The following is a 17,882-nucleotide window of genomic DNA, read 5'->3' as shown; positions in this document are numbered from 1 at the left end:
CAACAAGTTACTTACGAAGTGGCTATATCGTTTTGTTGACGTCTTTTCGCCTCTTTCCCTTTTGACAGCTTTCAAGCGATGCCTCACTTCTTCTTCGATGAAGTTTAACAGCGGTTGGCATCCAATAAATGTTGCATTATCGCCACCTACTACTACTACTTCTTCTTCGGTGGAGATTATCGGCGGTTGGCATCCAACGTTGTGGTGCATTACCGCCACCTACTGTACTGGAGTGTGAGACAGAGAGAAACTAAATCCTATCTGACAGCCCCGTTGCTCTTAAAAAAATAGAAAATATTTGAGACTATATCTAATGACGTTCTACTCAATCCACTCTTTAAAATAATTTCCTGTATCCCCTTCTCCCTCATACTAGATATCAGCCTCTTTCTTTCCCTCTGATACTGCCCACACTGTAGCAATACATGCTTCACGGTCTTTGTTTCCTGGCAATAATCACACTTTCCTGTTGGATGCTTTCCTGTCACATTTAAGTCTTATTTAACCGGCTGTGTCTCACCCTTAATCTTGTAAAAAATAGACTCCTCTCTTCTGTCCCTTCCTGCTGTCCTCCCCTCCCCGACTTTCCTCTGTACTTGAAATAAATGCCTGCCCTTAGTATATCTATTCCACTGCTCCTGCCATCTCTGCACCATCACTGTCCATATCAGTCTTTTTGCCTCTGCCTTGCTCATTGAAACTACAACATCCCCATTTCTTAGTGCTTGTTTAGCCAGTACATCAACTGCCTCGTTCCCTTCCACCCCTCATGGGCTGGGACCCAAGTAAATCTTATCTGAATACCCATCTGTCTAATCCTGCAATGGGTTTGTAGCACCTCATAAGCAGGTCTGGTCTGCTACGTGATCTAAAGGACTGGAGACTCATTAACACTGCACATGAATCAGAGCAAATAACTACTCTTTCTGGCTTGACTTCCTCCACCCACTGCAAGACCAACAGTATGGCCATCAATGTTGCCGTATATACAGCCATAGGGTCTGTAATACGTTTCCTGACTTCCACCCCACATTCCTGCACTACAAATGCTGACCATCTTTTGAACCATCTGTGTAAATGGCCACAAAATCCTGATACACAATATCCAAGGACAGGAGGTGGCAGGTAGCCTAGTGGTGTTGGAATAGTAACCAAAAGGTTGCAAGATCAAATCCCCGAGCTGACAAGGTAAAAATCTGTCATTCTGCCCCTGAACAAGGCAGTTAACCCACTGTTCCTAGGCTGTCATTGAAAATAAGAATTTGTTCTTAACTAACTTACCTAGTTAAGGGGAAAAAAACAGATGTCTGTTAAACAAATCAGATGGCTCAACACTCTTCTAGATCAACTACTGGAGGTGGGAGTAGCCATGGTGGTTTTACATGAAAAGCTACCGTTGGACTAAACTACCTTCCATACTGGGTATTACCCACCCAAAGCTTGTGTTCTGTCTTTGCTCATGTTCCCAACATGCCTGTAGGATGAGACATTCTTACACTTTCCCACCACTCTCTCAATGTGTTCTGCCCATGTCAGTCTAGTGTCAAAGTATACCCCAAGGAACCTGAAGGCCCCCACCCTCTCCAAGTTTCTCCCATACAACCTCAAGCATACCTCACCTTCTTCCAGGTAAAGAACACTGTCTGAGTTTTCTCTAGAGAACCTGAATCCCCACATTAATGGCCACCGATCTACCTCATCTATTGCTTTCTGTACCTTCCTGACTATGTATGGCACATTTCTGCAAGTAACGACCTCCCAATATCCGGCTGTACCTGAGAGTAAACATAATTGATCATGATTGAGAACAACAGAGGATTAATCACGTTCCCCTGTGGTGTACCATTATCCACCAGGTAGCTAGCTGCCTGATAGTGACTTTCTCACCCTCACCTGGATAGACCTTCCAAACAGGAAATCCTTTATTCAGTTGAACGTTATTCCTCCTACCCCATAATATCAAGCTTGATTAACACTCCCTGCTTCCACATCATATCATACGCCTTCTACACATCTTCTTCTTCTATGATATCATGGGGGCCGAAAACAAACGTTTAAAGTGCATGCTGCCAACTACTGGGCTGGAATGTACTATCAATCTTGATCTGCCCAATTCTGTAGTATCATGAAAATAACATTCAAAACCAAATAAATCCCTACCCTCTACCACCCCCCCTCCCCCCTCCCCCAAAAACAGTAACATCTGTTATCCGCATGATCTCTTTTGCCTTCTCCACAATAACCTTCAACCTAGCATTTGTGCTTTCCACAACCCGAGGCGTACTGACAACCTTAACAATAAAAGCTATGAAGTTAACTTTATTCATTTTCAGTGTCCTTTAACACCACACATTCATGAGCACAAGATTTCTAAACAGGCCTCGAAACCCTGCCAGGACCACCAGATGCACCAGCCAAACAATAGGTCCACTTACTACAGGTACATCCATGTAAACTCCATCAGCCTGACAGTAGGTCCACTTACTACAGGTACATCCATGTAAACTCCATCAGCCTGACAGTAGGTCCACTTACTACAGGTACATCCATGTAAACTCCATCGGCCTGACAGTAGGTCCACTTACTACAGGTACATCTATGTAAACTCCATCAGCCTGACAGTAGGTCCACTTACTACAGGTACATCTATGTAAACTCCATCAGCCTGACAGTAGGTCCACTTACTACAGGTACATCCATGTAAACTCCATCAGTCTGACAGTAGGTCCACTTACTACAGGTACATCCATGTAAACTACATCAGCCTGACAGTAGGTCCACTTACTACAGGTACATCCATGTAAACTCCATCAGCCTGACAGTAGGTCCACTTACTACAGGTACATCCATGTAAACTCCATCAGCCTGACAGTAGGTCCACTTAATACAGGTACATCCATGTAAACTCCATCAGTCTGACAGTAGGTCCACTTACTACAGGTACATCCATGTAAACTCCATCAGTCTGACAGTAGGTCCACCTACTACAGGTACATCCATGTAAACTCCATCAGCCTGACAGTAGGTCCACTTACTACAGGTACATCCATGTAAACTCCATCAGTCTGACAGTAGGTCCACTTACTACAGGTACATCCATGTAAACTCCATCAGTGTGACAGTAGGTCCACTTACTACAGGTACATCCATGTAAACTCCATTAGCCTGACAGTAGGTCCACTTACTACAGGTACATCCATGTAAACTCCATCGGCCTGACAGTAGGTCCACTTACTACAGGTACATCCATGTAAACTCCATCAGTCTGACAGTAGGTCCACCTACTACAGGTACATCCATGTAAACTCCATCAGTCTGACAGTAGGTCCACTTACTACAGGTACATCCATGTAAACTACATCAGCCTGACAGTAGGTCCACTTACTACAGGTACATCCATGTAAACTCCATCGGCCTGACAGTAGGTCCACTTACTACAGGTACATCCATGTAAACTCCATCAGCCTGACAGTAGGTCCACTTACTACAGGTACATCCATGTAAACTCCATCGGCCTGACAGTAGGTCCACTTACTACAGGTACATCCATGTAAACTCCATCAGTCTGACAGTAGGTCCACCTACTACAGGTACATCCATGTAAACTCCATCAGTCTGACAGTAGGTCCAACTACTACAGGTACATCCATGTAAACTCCATCAGTCCGCGCTGTAGTTCTACCAATCTGTTTTACGGCCTCTGCATATGATCCATCACGACTGATCCTAGATCAAATCAAATTTTATTTGTCATATGCGCAGAATACAACAGGTGTAGGTAGACCTTACAGTGAAATGCTTACTTACAAGCCCTTAACCAACGACGCAGTTTTTTAGAAAATACCTAAAAATTAAAAATAATTTTTAAAAAGAGGTAAGAATAACAAGTAATTAAAGAGCAGCAGTAAATAACAATAGCGGGGCTATATACAGGGGGTACAGGTACCGAGTCAATGTGTCAATGTGCGGGGGCACCGATGTCGAGGTAATTGAGATGATTATGTACATGCAGGTAGGGTTGTTAAAGTGGCTATGCATAGATAATAACAGAATAGTAGCAGCGTGTGGGGGGGTGCAAATAGTCTGGGTAGCCATTTGATTAGCTGTTCAGGAGTTTTATAGCTTGGGGGTAGAAGCTGTTTAGAAGCCTCTGGCTGGAGTCTTTGACAATGTTTAGGGCCTTCCTCTGACATCGCCTGGTATAGAAGTCCTTGATGGCAGCAAGCTTGGCCCCAGTGATGTACTGGGCCGTACGCACTACCCTCTGTACTGCCTTGCGGTCGGAGGCCGAGCAGTTGCCATACCAGGCAGTGATGCAACCCGTCAGGATGCTCTCGATGGTGCAGCTGTAAAATCTTTTTGAGGATCTGAGGATCCACGCCAAAGGGGGAATAGGTTTTGTCGTGCCCTCTTCACGACTGTCTTGATGTGCTTGGACCATGTTAGTTTGTTGTTGATGTGGACGCCAAGAAACTTGAAGCTCTCAACCTGCTCCACTACAGCCCCATTGATGAGAATGGGGGTGTGCTCGGTTCCCTTTTTCATGTAGTCCACAAGCATCTCCTTTGTCTTGATCACACTGAGGGAGAGGTTGTCCTTGCACCACATGGTGAGGTCTCTGACCTCCTCCCTATAATCTGTACCATCGTTGTCGGTGATCAGGCCTACCACTGTTGTGTCATCAGAAAACTTAATGATGGTGTCGTGCCTGGCCGTGCAGTCATGAGTGAACAGGGAGCACAGGAGGGGACTGAGCACGCACCCGTGAGGGGCCCCCATGTTGATGATCAATGTGTCGGATTTGTTGTTACCTACCCTTACCACTACCCTTACCACTTGCAAATAAATTCATTAAAAATCCTACAATGTGATTTTCTGTATTTTTTTTTTCATTTTGTCTGTCATAGTTGAAGTGTACCTATGATGAAAATTACAGGCCTCTCTCATCTTTTTAAGTGGGAGAACTTGCACAATTGGTGGCTGACTAAATACTTTTTTGCCCCATTGATGTCCATCAATGATGTCGCTCTTGCTGCTGGTGATTCTTTGATCCTCCTCTACGCAGACGACACCATTCTGTATACCTCTGGCCCTTCGTTGGACACTGTGTAACTAACCTCCAGATGAGCTTCAATACCATACACCTCCTTCCGTGGCCACCAACTGCTTTTAAATGCAAGTAAAACTAAATGCATGCTCTTCAACCGATCGCTGCCCGCACCCGCCCGCCCGTCCAGCATCACTACTCTGGACAGTTCTGATTTAGAATATGTGGACAACTACAAATACCTAGGTGTCTGGTTAGACTGTAAACGTTCCTTCCAGACTCACATTAAACATCTCCAATCCAAAATTAAATCTAGAATCGGCTTCCTATTTCGCAACAAAGCATCCTTCACTCATGCTACCAAACATACCCTCGTAAAACTGACCGTCCTACCGATCCTCAATGATGTCATTTACAAAATAGCCTCCAACACTCTACTCAACAAACTTGATGCAGTCTATCACAGTGCCATCTGTTTCGTTACCAAAACCCCATATACTACCCACCACTGCGACCTGTATGCTCTCGTTGGCTGGCCCTCGCTTCATACTTGTCGCCAAACCCACTGGCTCCAGGTCATCTACAAGTCTCTGCTAGGTAAAGCCCCGCCTTATCTCAGCCCACTGGTCACCATAGCAGCACCCACCCATAGCATGCGCTCCAGCAGGTATATCTCACCGATCACCCCCAAAGCCAATTCTTCCTTTGACGGCCTCTCCTTCCAGTTCTCTGCTGCCAATGACTGGAACGAATTGCAAACATCTCTTAAGCTGGAGACTCTTACCTCCCTCACTTGCTTTAAGCACCAGCTGTCAGAGCAGCTCATAGATCACTGCACCTGTACTTAGCTCATCTGTAAATAGCCCATCCAATCTACCTCATCCCCATACTGTATTTATTTATTTATTTGTCTTGCTCCTTTGCACCCCAGTATCTCAACGTGCACATTCACACTCTGCACATCCTACCATTCCAGTGTTTAATTGCTATATTGTAATTACTTCGGCACAATGGCCTATTTATTTCCTTACCTCTCTTATCCTACCTCATTTCCACATGCTGAATATAGATTTTTCTTCTGTATTATTGATTGTATGTATGTTTATTCCATGTGTAATTCTGTGTTGTTTTAGTTGTCGAACTGCTTTGCTTCATCTTGGCCAGGTCACAGTTGCAAATGAGAACTTGTTTTCAACTAGCCTACCTGGTTAAATAAAGGTGAAATAAAAAAAATGAAAAAAATGCAATGTAATTCTCGACGATTCGGCGCTTCCAACTTTTTGAGGAAGGCACTTTACTGTTTCAGAATGATAATGCCCCCATGCACAAAGCGAGGTCCATACATAAATGGTTTGTCGAGATCGCTGTGGAAGAACATGACTGGCCTGCACAGCTCCCTGACCTCAACCCCATTGAGCACCTTTGGGATGAATTGGAACACCGACTGCAATCCAGGCCTAATCGCCCAACATCAGTGCCCGACTTCACTAATGCTCTTGTGGCTAAATGGAAACAAATCCCTGTAGCAATGTTCCAACATCTAGAGTAGAGGCTGTTATAGCAGCAAACGGGGGACCAACTCCATATTAAAGCCCATGATTTTGGAATGAGATGTTCGATGAGCAGGTGTCCGCATACTTTTGGTCACGTAGTGTATACAAACAAAGTAAATGGCTCAGTAGAATAGAATAAACGTGTTAGCATCAGTATAACACAGGAAGGCACAATTTTTGGGAAGGGGGTGGGGTGTTGGGGGTCAAGTGTTTAAATTGTGCAGCAGCCTAGGCTACTTAGCAATCATAATAAGAGTCTGGTAGCAGCAGCTGTGATGTGTGTGTAGCATTAAGCTAAGGACCCTGGGACTAAACACCTCCCTCTGCAACTGGACCCTGGACTTACTGACAGGCTGCCCCCAGGTGGTGAGAGTAGGTAGCAACACATCTGCCATGCTGATCCTCAACACCGGAGCCCCTCAGGGGTGCGTGCTCAGTCCCCTCCTGTACTCCCTGTTCACCCACGACTGGGTGGCCAGACGACAGGCCTGATCACGACAACGACGAGACAGCCTATAGGGAGGAGGTCAGAAACCTAGCCTGGTGGTGCCAGAATAACAACCGGTCCCTCACTGTAACCAAGACTAAGGAGTTGATTGTGGACTACAGGAAAAGGAGGACCGAGCACGCTCCCAATCTCATCGACGGGCTGTAGTGGTGCAGGTTGTGAGCTTCAAGTTCCTTGGTGTCCACATCACCAACAAACTAGAATGGTCCAAACACACCAAGACAGTCGTGAGGAGGGCATGACAAAGCATATTCCCCCTTAGGAAACTGAAAGATTTTCAATGGGTCTTCAGATCCTCAAAAGGTTCTACAGCTGCAACATTGAGAGCATTCTGCCTGGTTGCATCACTGCCTGGTACGACAACTGCTCAGCCTTCTATCGCAAGGCACTACAGAGGGTAGTGCGTATGGCCCAGTACATCACTGGGGCTAAGCTGCCTGCCATCCAGGACCTCTACAGGCGGTGTCAGTCAAAGGCCCTAAAAATGGTCAAAGACTCCAGCCACCCCAGTCATAGACTGTTCTCTCTACCGGAACGCTAAGTCTAGGACCAAAAGGCTTCTCAACAGTTTTTACCCCCAAGCCATAAGACTCCTGAACAGGTAACTCTACTGTTATTTTTCACTGTTGTTGTTATTTCTTTCCTTATCTATTGTTCACCTAATACCTTTAAACAAAAACTTAAATTGCACTGTTGGTTAGGGCCTGTAAGTTAGCATTTCACTGTAAGGTGAAACACCTGTTGTATTCGGCGCACGTGACAAATAAACTTTCATTAGATTTAATGTGTGTGTTTGTGGATGTCTGTGTGGGTGTGTGTTAAGGTGCAGAGAATCAGAGCAGATCCAGTTCAAGTGTTCAGCAGTCTGACGGCTTGTAGACAGAAATGGTCTAAACCTGTTGGTATCGGACCCCTTGTTCCGATATAGTCTGCCAGACAGGAGTAGCCTAACACAGAACCCAAACTGGCTGCGCGCGTGCGCCATCGTGCATAAATGTATCGACCTGTCCCCAAAAGAGATGACTAGAAACGATTAGGTTGACCATTTAATGTGTGGATTAATTGTCGGAGTAGAGGACCTTGTGCATTTCAGGTAAAATAACAACTCAATGTTTAAATCCCAGGACAAACTAGCTAGCAACAGCAAGCTAGCTAAATAGGACAAATTAGCTAGCGAGTGCACAAAATGAACGCTCCCTCTGACTCCGCCTACCACTAGCATGCTTTTGCGGCACAGTCGATAGCTGTTTCATTACAATATTCCAGCATACCGCTAGTGCTGTTCGAGTTAGGTTATAGATTTCCAGGACTAAAATTCGTTTTCAGCTGTAACTAATTAATCAAGATGAATTTCCGCAGGTGAGTCTTCTGCTTGTTCGTCGATGTATGTGGCATCAATTCTGACCGATATCTACTGTTTAGTCAAGGTTAAGTATACATTTTCTGCGAGTTTGCTCTCTCAGGCAAGCTAGCTAGCAAAGTCAACGCTAGCTACCTTCTCGGCCTGTAGCTAGTTAACCTGGCTACGTCGCGTTTTTTTTTTTTTTATTGACCGGCGTCTGTGATAACCTACATTAACGTTAAAGCTGACTACATAGGTCACTAGTTATAATATCTATGTAACGTTAGCTAATTTGACCATGATGAAGTAACGTTAACGTCAGATAAGTTCAATACGAAGCCAGAGACCAAATGAGCTTGAAACGATCAGAGCCATCTATTAACAGTTAACTTTAGTTATATGGCTCTGGTTATGAAGTTTCAAACAGGTCTGATGACCGTTTATATTAATAACATATCTTAAGTCTCTTGGTTATGAAAGTTTGTCGATAACAAGTTGTCAATTTCTTTTTAGTTGTCTGAGTGTTGCAGTCATCTGGTTCCTGTCTTCCAGCCAGTCGAACTCCGGTTGGTTTTTAATTAAGTAAATCAAATTTTGTCACATGCGCCGAATACAACAGGTGTGCAGACCTTACAGTGAAATGCTTATTTACAATGCAGTTGTTAGAAACGTAAGTGTGAAGTAAAAAATGTATAAGAAATAACAAATCATTAAAGAGCAGCAGTAAAATAACAGTGGTGAGGCTATATACAGGGGGTACCATAGGGACGGTACGAGGTTTCCTCCAGGTGTGACGCTTTGCTTTCAGACTAGAGATCAATCTTGGTTTCATCAGACCAGAGATTTTTGTTTCTCATGGTCAGAGTCCTTTAGGTGCCTTTTTGCCAAACCAAGTGGGCTGTCATGTGCCTTTTACTGAGGAGTAGCTTCCCTTTGGTCACTCTACCATAAAGGCCTGATTGGTGGAGTGCTGCAGAGATGGTTGTCCTTTTAGAAAGTTCTCCCATATCCACAGAGGAACTCTGGAGCTCGGTCAGGGTGACCATCAGGTGCTTGGTAACCTCCCTGACCAAGGCCCTTCTCCCCCGATTGCTAAGTTTGGCCGGGCAGCCAGCTCTAGGAAGAGTCTGGGTGGCCAGCTCAAACTTTGTCTAAGAATGGAGGCCACTGTGTTCTTCTGGGCCCCCGAGTGGCGCAGGTGTCACTACAGTCCCTGTTTCAAATCCAGGCTGAATCACATCCAATTGGGAGTCCCATAGGGCGGCACACAATTGGCCCAGTGTCATCCAAGTTTGGCCGGGGTAGGCCTTTATTGTAAATTATTCACGTTTATTTACAATGATGGCCAAACCCTTCCCTAACCCGGACGACGCTGGGCCAATTGTGCGCCGCCCTATGGGACTCCCGGTCACGGTTGGTTGTGATACAGCCTGGAATTGACTCCTCTAGCACTGCGATGCAGTGTCTTAAACACTGTGCCACTCGGTCTCGAATTAGCCTACACTATAATTCATTAAACGGGACTGGATTATTTTATCACACCTGCATTGCAATCCAATGCATGCATGATTTCTGCAATACACTAATATATATATTGCAGCGCTGTCATTTTTGGGGGGCTGTGCTAGAGAAGGCTATATCTGTCTGCTAATACAGGACTAGTGAGTCCAATTAACTAATTTTGTGAAATTCTGATATTAATATTCAGACTTTTCAGGGGGTGCTGCAGCACCCTCAGCACTCCTACTTCCTGTGGCCATGGTCTTAGAGAAAAACAAGCCACATGTACATGTTTGTGAGTCTCACCTTTCCACAGAGGGGTATCCCAAACTGTTTGGACGCTACAGACAGAAGTTGGCAGAGTCCCCCAAGATGCTTGTCGGGGTCGTAGAGCAGAATGGAGAACACCACCGCTACAGACAATTTTATGTGTCTAACTTTCTCATCATTATTCATGATTCATTCAAGACTATCCATAATCATGGTAGCATCCACATTCATTTAGAAGTGATTAGAAACATTCTATTTTTATTTACAATAAAAATTACACAATACATTATTTACTGTTCATTTCTGTTGGCCACAAAATAATGCATCCAAAAGGTTTGTAAAGTAACAAGTTTGATGTCATCATTACGTGCCAGGTTTATGACACCAAATACTACACGTTTGACTAATTGAATACACATTTCAGTGAATTTGTCCCAATACTTTTGGTCCCCTCAAATGGGGGGGCACTATGTACAAAAAGTGCTGTAATTCAGTTCACCCGATATGAGGGAAAAACGCTGAGTCTGTACCTTTAACCTCCCAATACTTTTGGAGATCACTGTACAATGTGGAGTAGGCACAGGCCTAGTGTTCTTTTTTTTTAATGTATTCATACACAGTGCAGACTGGACCGAGGTCCCCGACCGGTTCGGTATGAGTACTGTACCGTTACACTCCTATTGTAAGTTGGAGACATCGAAGCATGTTTGTTTTCTGCTGGTGGCTGGTAAAGTTTGCCTTTCTGACCAACTTCATTATAATTAGCTGAGTGGAATTGAAGGTGTGAAACGCTCTATCCTTAATTGCAATACTGGTTTGGAAACCAGTAATCAACATAATTATCATCCTAAATGACTTTACAAATAGAAGATATACACTTTTACTGTTGTGTTTTACCATATATTTCAGTATTTGTTTTTGGTGGGACATAGTTTGAGTGGACGTTTATTTTCTGTTCCTTCCCATGTTTCCATTTGCTCAGAAAGTGATGAAGTTTGGGGAAAATGTGCAGTGCAAAACATCTCTGTTGGAATCTGTGTTAAAATGGTGCACAGTACTACATATATCTTCTGTACAATTGATATAAGGGTATTTTGAGCTTTCCAAAACCATATTATATATGATTAACGGTTAGACAGTGTCGGGATTGTTGTACACAATCCCAGCATCTTTTATGAATTATAAAAAAAGAATCCTGTCAGACACCTTTTAATACAATTCATAACAATACTGCTTTACATGACTTCTGTTTATGTAATTACTTGCCTTGTTGGCTGAGAGAAAGTGTATGTAAATAGCACTAGCATCTTGAAAGAGAGCCTCGGGAGCAACATTATAATGTTAAATAACTTTTGCTGTGGCGGTAAAAATAACAAGGGTGTTTTTCTCTCATTTTTACAGTGCTACACTCAGGTATACGTTATCTTAGTGTAACCAGAGGAGGGTCCGTAACTATACCAATAACTGATGGCCAATGTCCTGAGTCGGACTTCGGATTATGCACAGAGAGGAAAGGCCCAGTGGTCACTTATGAGAACAACGTGATCACCGAGGGGCCAAATTATCTGGGCAGGATCCAGCTGATAAACGACTCCAATGGCTGTACTGTTGTAATTCACAATGTAACCAAAGAAGATACAGAGACAGTTTATTATTCAGACGGTGGTCTTCCAGGTCAACTGAGAATTGTACTTGAAATGACAAGTAAGAAGCCTCCTCTTTTTTGCATTAAAAAGCTTCAGTGAAAAGTGTGACGGAGCGGTTTCTAAAGCTCCACTGTTGCTTAGCTGTACTGAAGGGATGAAATATCAGTTATAAAGCGGTTATTGTAAACATTGCAGCACTATTTATCACAAATTCATGAAGCTTTTTCTTATGGTATATTTTCAGACATGACTGAGAGTTCAACCACTACAGCAGCCCCACAACCATCTACAACCACACGAGGAGGTATTATTGTCACCTGATCTTTAACCTGGAAGAAGATAATGCAGGGTTTCCCAAACTTCAACCGGGGGACCCCAGGGGATACACATGTTGGTGTTATTTTTTCCCGAGCACTACATAGCTAATTTAAAATAATCTACTTTCATCAAGCTTATTTAAATAAGCTGTGTAGTGCTAAGTCAAAAACCAAAATGTACACCCCTTGGGGTCCCCATGACCAAGTTTGGGAAACGCTGAGATTAAGAACCATCTTCGTACTGCAGAAATAATTGTTATTCAAGCATGACAACAGTGTATTTTGCTTGTGATATATTTTCAGGTAGCACTGAGAGTCTGACCACCACAGCAGCCCCACAACAATCTTCAACCACACCAGGTATAATCATCGTCTGATCTTTAAGTTTAAGTAGATTGTGAGTTGTGCAGTAATAGCAGAACTCTGTTCAAATAGTATAACAAATCTACCAAGCACTTAATGAGCTTGTGTGTTGCAGTAGAACCAACAGAACTGTACCAAAAGTGAAAACCCTACCGATCTGTCTTTTTGAAAAGCCACATTTTCACCTCGCATAGACGGCTGTGTTGTGAACTGACACACAGCAACATTCTAAATGAGGGAAAGGGGATATCTAGTCAGTTGTACAACTGAATGCCTTCAACTGAAATGTGTCTTCCTCATTTAACCCAACCCCTCTGAATCAGAGAGATAACGGGATCCCTGTTTGTATTTGAAATCAAATGCATTCCAAGTTATTGTTTGGGATCTGTCATGTAGAACTAGAAAGTAAAGTTGTCTAACTCGATGTCATGATCACCTCTGATCAGGAGCTAGAAGTGAGTCAGATCTGGTTTATGTGCCGATATGTTTTGGAATGTGAATGGTTGTGTATTTACCCCCATCTGGCTCCTCTGGCCATAAATATATTTAGTTTGACAGTCAAGATACTTTTCAACTTTTTTGGCTTCTCTGCCTTTTGGCTAAGATCAAGTGTAGTATCTCTTAAAAATCTGTTCCTGTCAGTTTAATATCTGCTACGTCCCTTATCTGGGGACCATATATGAAATTGTATTTTGGAACGGGGAGCTGGAGTAGGGGCTTGCTCTGTCCTCTGCACGCATCAACCTAGTAATGCAGGCTCTCCAGGAAGGGTGCACCTCTCTGGCTGCAGGTAGCCTAGTGGTTAGAGAGGTGAGCCAACAACAAGAAGGTTGCCAGTTTGAATCCCGAGTCGTGAGGAAAGTGAACCCCCCCCCCACACACACACAACTGCTCCAGGTTAGACAGGTTCCTACCTGTCCAACCTGTATATGTATGCGTGTCTTTCGGAGGGGTTGGGTTAAAATGGTCAAATTTCAACTGCAGGGTAGGGTTGCATGTATATTGCTTTTCCCGCCGGTAGTAGTGCATAATAATAATAATAATAATAATAATAATAATAATAATAATAATAAAATCCAATATGAAGATTTTCCTGTACTCGTTCGATCAAACGTCTCTCAACGCTTGACATTTTTTATACAAATCAGTGGGAAATATCCTTTCAGGAAGTTTTGTTTGTGTCTCTTTGGTGTAGGCCAACGTTTGTATCATGTGCGTTTCTGTTCAAATGCGTCTGACCGGAGCGGGAGAGTAAAGCGTAATCATAATCCAGACGCTGAGACGTCGTCCTGCGTCCCATTGTGACATACAGTGCCTTGCGAAAGTATTCGGCCCACTTGAACTTTGCGACCTTTTGCCACATTTCATGCTTCAAACATAAAGATATAAAACTGTATTTTTTTGTGAAGAATCAACAACAAGTGGGACACAATCATGAAGTGGAACGACATTTATTGGATATTTCAAACTTTTTTAACAAATCAAAAACTGAAAAATTGGGCGTGCAAAATTATTCAGCCCCTTTACTTTCAGTGCAGCAAACACTCTCCAGAAGTTCAGTGAGGATCTCTGAATGATCCAATGTTGACCTAAATGACTAATGATGATAAATACAATCCACCTGTGTGTAATCAAGTCTCCGTATAAATGCACCTGCACTGTGATAGTCTCAGAGGTCCGTTAAAAGCGCAGAGAGCATCATGAAGAACAAGGAACACACCAGGCGGGTCCGAGATACTGTTGTGAAGAAGTTTAAAGCCGGATTTGGATACAAAAAGATTTCCCAAGCTTTAAACATCCCAAAGAGCACTGAGCAAGCGATAATATTGAAATGGAAGGAGTATCAGACCACTGCAAATCTACCAAGACCTGGCCGTCCCTCTAAACTTTCAGCTCATACAAGGAGAAGACTGATCAGAGATGCAGCCAAGAGGCCCATGATCACTCTGGATGAACTGCAGAGATCTACAGCTGAGGTGGGAGACTCTGTCCATAGGACAACAATCAGTCGTATATTGCACAAATCTGGCCTTTATGGAAGAGTGGCAAGAAGAAAGACATTTCTTAAAGATATCCATAAAAAGTGTCGTTTAAAGTTTGCCACAAGCCACCTGGGAGACACACCAAACATGTGGAAGAAGGTGCTCTGGTCAGATTAAACCAAAATGTAACTTTTTGGCAACAATGCAAAACGTTATGTTTGGCGTAAAAGCAACACAGCTCATCACCCTGAACACACCATCCCCACTGTCAAACATGGTGGTGGCAGCATCATGGTTTGGGCCTGCTTTTCTTCAGCAGGGACAGGGAAGATGGTTAAAATTGATGGGAAGATGGATGGAGCCAAATACAGGACCATTCTGGAAGAACCTGATGGAGTCTGCAAAAGACCTGAGACTGGGATGGAGATTTGTCTTCCAACAAGACAATGATCCAAAACATAAAGCAAAATCTACAATGGAATGGTTCAAAAATAAACATATCCAGGTGTTAGAATGGCCAAGTCAAAGTCCAGACCTGAATCCAATCGAGAATCTGTGGAAAGAACTGAAAACTGCTGTTCACAAATGCTCTCCATCCAACCTCACTGAGCTCAAGCTGTTTTGCAAGGAGGAATGGGAAAAAAATTCAGTCTCTCGATGTGCAAAACTGATAGACATACCCCAAGCGACTTACAGCTGTAATCGCAGCAAAAGGTGGCGCTACAAAGTATTAACTTAAGGGGGCTGAATAATTTTGCACGCCCAATTTTTCAGTTTTTGATTTGTTAAAAAAGTTTGAAATATCCAATAAATGTCCCACTTGTTGTTGATTCTTCACAAAAAATACAGTTTTATATCTTTTTGTTTTGAAGCCTGAAATGTGGCAAAAGGTCGCAAAGTTCAAGGGGGCCGAATACTTTCGCAAGGCACTGTAGCTACGCAATTCTGAGACTCATCTCCCAGTATGCATCCTCTATTAATTTAAATGTTTAGACAGTTATAGAAATTGCTTGAATTCGATCCCAATGCTCCAATATTTTAGAACACTGCTGTGCGTACATGTTTGATACTCTGATAGACCCTTAAGTGCTGAAGCAGGGTCAGTGCAGCAGCATGGTATTAAATGTTGAGACTATACATTAGCGGTTGGATGTCAAATTGTAAACATTAGGCCTAGCTAGATAGATCAAAAGTTAGCTCGCTAGTTAACTATGTATTAATTAATAATAATTTATTACATTTCTTTAACACTTTCCATAGAATTTCAAAGTGCTTAAAGAGCAACAAAACAAACAAGCAAAGGTCAAGTCTTTCAAAGCTGCATCCTCCAAAGATGGAGTGTCAGTTCATGGCTTGAGCGACGGGAGCGAGACAGAGGATGGTAGATAACGATAAGGGAGTCTGCTGTCTGCTGAAGTTCTTGTAGATGGCAAGTCTGGGAACCAGCTTGAGTCGTATAGCCTTCTCCTCTTCCACTCTGTAGCACCCACTTGGGTGATGCCTCAGCAGCTCTGCGCACCAGACATCTCACCACACTAAGTTCAGAATAGTAGCCAGTCGTCCACTCTACGAGCCCTCTGCCTTAGCTCTGCTGGGTTCCACTGTCTCATTCCTCTCACACTTCAGCCACCAACTAAAATGATGTTCTCAAAATAAACAAAAAAGATTGTACTGTGTCCAGATGCATTTTTCTAACAAAAACACTAGTCAGCTAGCTAGCCAGCCTAAGTGTTAACCTGTCAGTTAATTTGCAAATCTGTGGCTCAAACCCCCAGATATATGCAAAAAAAAACACAATGTTATCAAAAATGAATAATTCAAAACAACTATGTACAAATTTATGGGAGCTCTGTTCTTAGGCCGCTACTGGGAGACGACATGGCAACTATAGAACATGTCCTAAACACCTTTCCAGCGCTGCAGGTGCGCTACGTTTGTAGAAGTGTAATTTTGGTGTCATTTGCGCAAGTTTTGGACCACATGAAAGCTGCTGAGATTGCATTCTTTCCTACAATAATTCAGAGAACCTTAGCAATATAGAACGCCTGGAAATGTATAAATTAATGTCAATATATCTCCCCTGAAACCTGAATGCATACGCTACTCTAAGATATTAATCCCATTACCTTGCTTCAATTTTAAATGTGGGAATTAGGCCTTTTTAAAAATGTTTTTTGTAATTGTTTCAATATTTTATATCAATACTTTAGCACACCAGATTCTACTGCTCAATAGGACTTTGAAAAGCAGAATTGGGTGTTTGAGCAGGGCTGTAACAAATGCCTGCATACCCATTAGATGGAATGTTAGCCACATGTTTTCTACAGTACATTGACTTTTTTCACCATATTGCATAGCTAATACTACAAGTATTATATCAAAGTCAATGTTAGTTTTGTAGTAGTGCTATCAAGTAATTTCCTGTCGTGAGAAATCATTACATCACATGGGTTTACTTGTATGGCAGTTTGCGTTCATTAATATGTTAGTACTAGAACCAGGAAATAATCTAGTACTAGAACGGTTCTTTTTTTTTTCTGTCTCTCCAGGTCTACTTGTGGAACATCTTGCTGGGCTGGTACCAGTAGGGGGGCTGGTGGTGGTGGTGGTGGTGGTATGCATCAGGATATGTAAAAACAAAAAGTTGAAGGAAGAACCTCCCTTGGCCGAGCTCCAAGTTCTAAATCAAAACACATCAATGGACACAGCAGAACAATGAAAATGATATCTCGTTAGACAATCTGGACCCTCTCTTTCTAAAACTATCCTCCGCCATTGTTGCAACCCCTATTACCAGCCTGTTCAACCTCTCTTTTGTATCGTCCAAGATCCCTAAAGATTAGAAAGCTGCCGCGGTCATCCCCCTCTTCAAAGGGGGTGACACCCTGGACCCAAACTGTTACAGACCTATATCCATCCTGCCCTTCCTATCTAAAGTCTTCGAAAGCCAAGTTAATAAACAGATCACTGACCATTTCGAATCCCACCGTAACTTCTCCGCTGTGCAATCCGGCTTCCGAGCCAGTCAATGGTGCACTTCAGCCACGCTCAAGGTACTAAACAATATCATAACCGTCATCGTTTAAAGACCGTACTGTGCAGCCGTCTTCATCGACCTGGCCAAGGCTTTCGACTCTGTCAATCGCCGTATTCTCATCAGCAGACTCAATAGCCTTGGTTTTTCTAATGACTGCCTCGCCTGGTTCACCAACTACTTCTCAGACAGAGTTCAGTGTGTCAAATCGGGGGGCATGTTGTCCGGACCTCTGGCATTCTCTATGGGGGTACCACAGGGTTCAATTCTCTGGCCGACTCTTTTCCCTGTATATATCAATGATGTCGATCTTGCTGCAG

The 17,882-nt window shown here is 43.2% G+C and overlaps 2 protein-coding genes and 1 pseudogene across 9 annotated transcripts in view; 2 read left to right on the top strand and 1 right to left on the bottom strand.

Moving 5' to 3' along the window:
* Positions 1 to 184, bottom strand: part of LOC110526974 (inositol hexakisphosphate and diphosphoinositol-pentakisphosphate kinase 2) — a 53,077-nt gene extending 52,893 nt beyond the window's left edge. For 2 of the 6 annotated variants that reach the window (XM_036981093.1, XM_036981094.1), the window contains exon 1: positions 16 to 183. The gene's annotated coding sequence lies outside the window, so the exon portion shown is untranslated. Of the gene's footprint in view, positions 1 to 15 lie in introns of all 6 variants that reach the window. The other 4 variants (XM_036981092.1, XM_036981095.1, XM_036981096.1 and 1 more) reach the window with 4 other exon arrangements.
* Positions 185 to 8,125: 7,941 nt separating this feature from the next.
* On the top strand, positions 8,126 to 17,387 carry LOC110506826. Of its 3 annotated transcripts, XM_021586689.2 has the most exons (6): positions 8,257 to 8,467; positions 8,964 to 9,016; positions 11,622 to 11,924; positions 12,111 to 12,170; positions 12,487 to 12,543; positions 17,078 to 17,387. In XM_021586689.2, the coding sequence occupies exons 1-6, from the start codon at positions 8,454 to 8,456 to the stop codon at positions 17,245 to 17,247; spliced, it is 657 nt and encodes a 218-aa protein (XP_021442364.2). In that variant the 5' UTR covers positions 8,257 to 8,453; the 3' UTR covers positions 17,248 to 17,387. The 3 variants fall into 3 exon arrangements, 1 of the variants encoding a protein (XP_021442364.2); XR_002471046.2 differs by lacking the exons at positions 8,257 to 8,467; positions 8,964 to 9,016 and adding an exon at positions 8,126 to 8,201; XR_002471045.2 differs by lacking the exon at positions 8,964 to 9,016 and having other exon boundaries at positions 8,266 to 8,467.
* Positions 13,126 to 13,327, top strand: LOC118965126 (annotated as a pseudogene).
* Positions 17,388 to 17,882: the final 495 nt, after the last annotated feature.

This window comes from Oncorhynchus mykiss, chromosome 6, assembly GCF_013265735.2.
Source record: "Oncorhynchus mykiss isolate Arlee chromosome 6, USDA_OmykA_1.1, whole genome shotgun sequence".
Lineage (NCBI taxonomy): Eukaryota > Metazoa > Chordata > Actinopteri > Salmoniformes > Salmonidae > Oncorhynchus > Oncorhynchus mykiss.
The sequence above is the reverse complement of the archived record's forward strand: the minus strand, read 5'-3'. Positions and strand labels throughout refer to the sequence as shown.

Bases quoted from the DNA above. Each gene is read 5' to 3' on its own strand.
- LOC110506826 (XM_021586689.2), top strand. The intron at 9,017-11,621 runs GTTGGTTTTTAA...TCATTTTTACAG, and splicing joins TTCCAGCCAGTCGAACTCCG to TGCTACACTCAGGTATACGT. The intron at 12,544-17,077 runs GTATAATCATCG...CTGTCTCTCCAG, and splicing joins ACAATCTTCAACCACACCAG to GTCTACTTGTGGAACATCTT.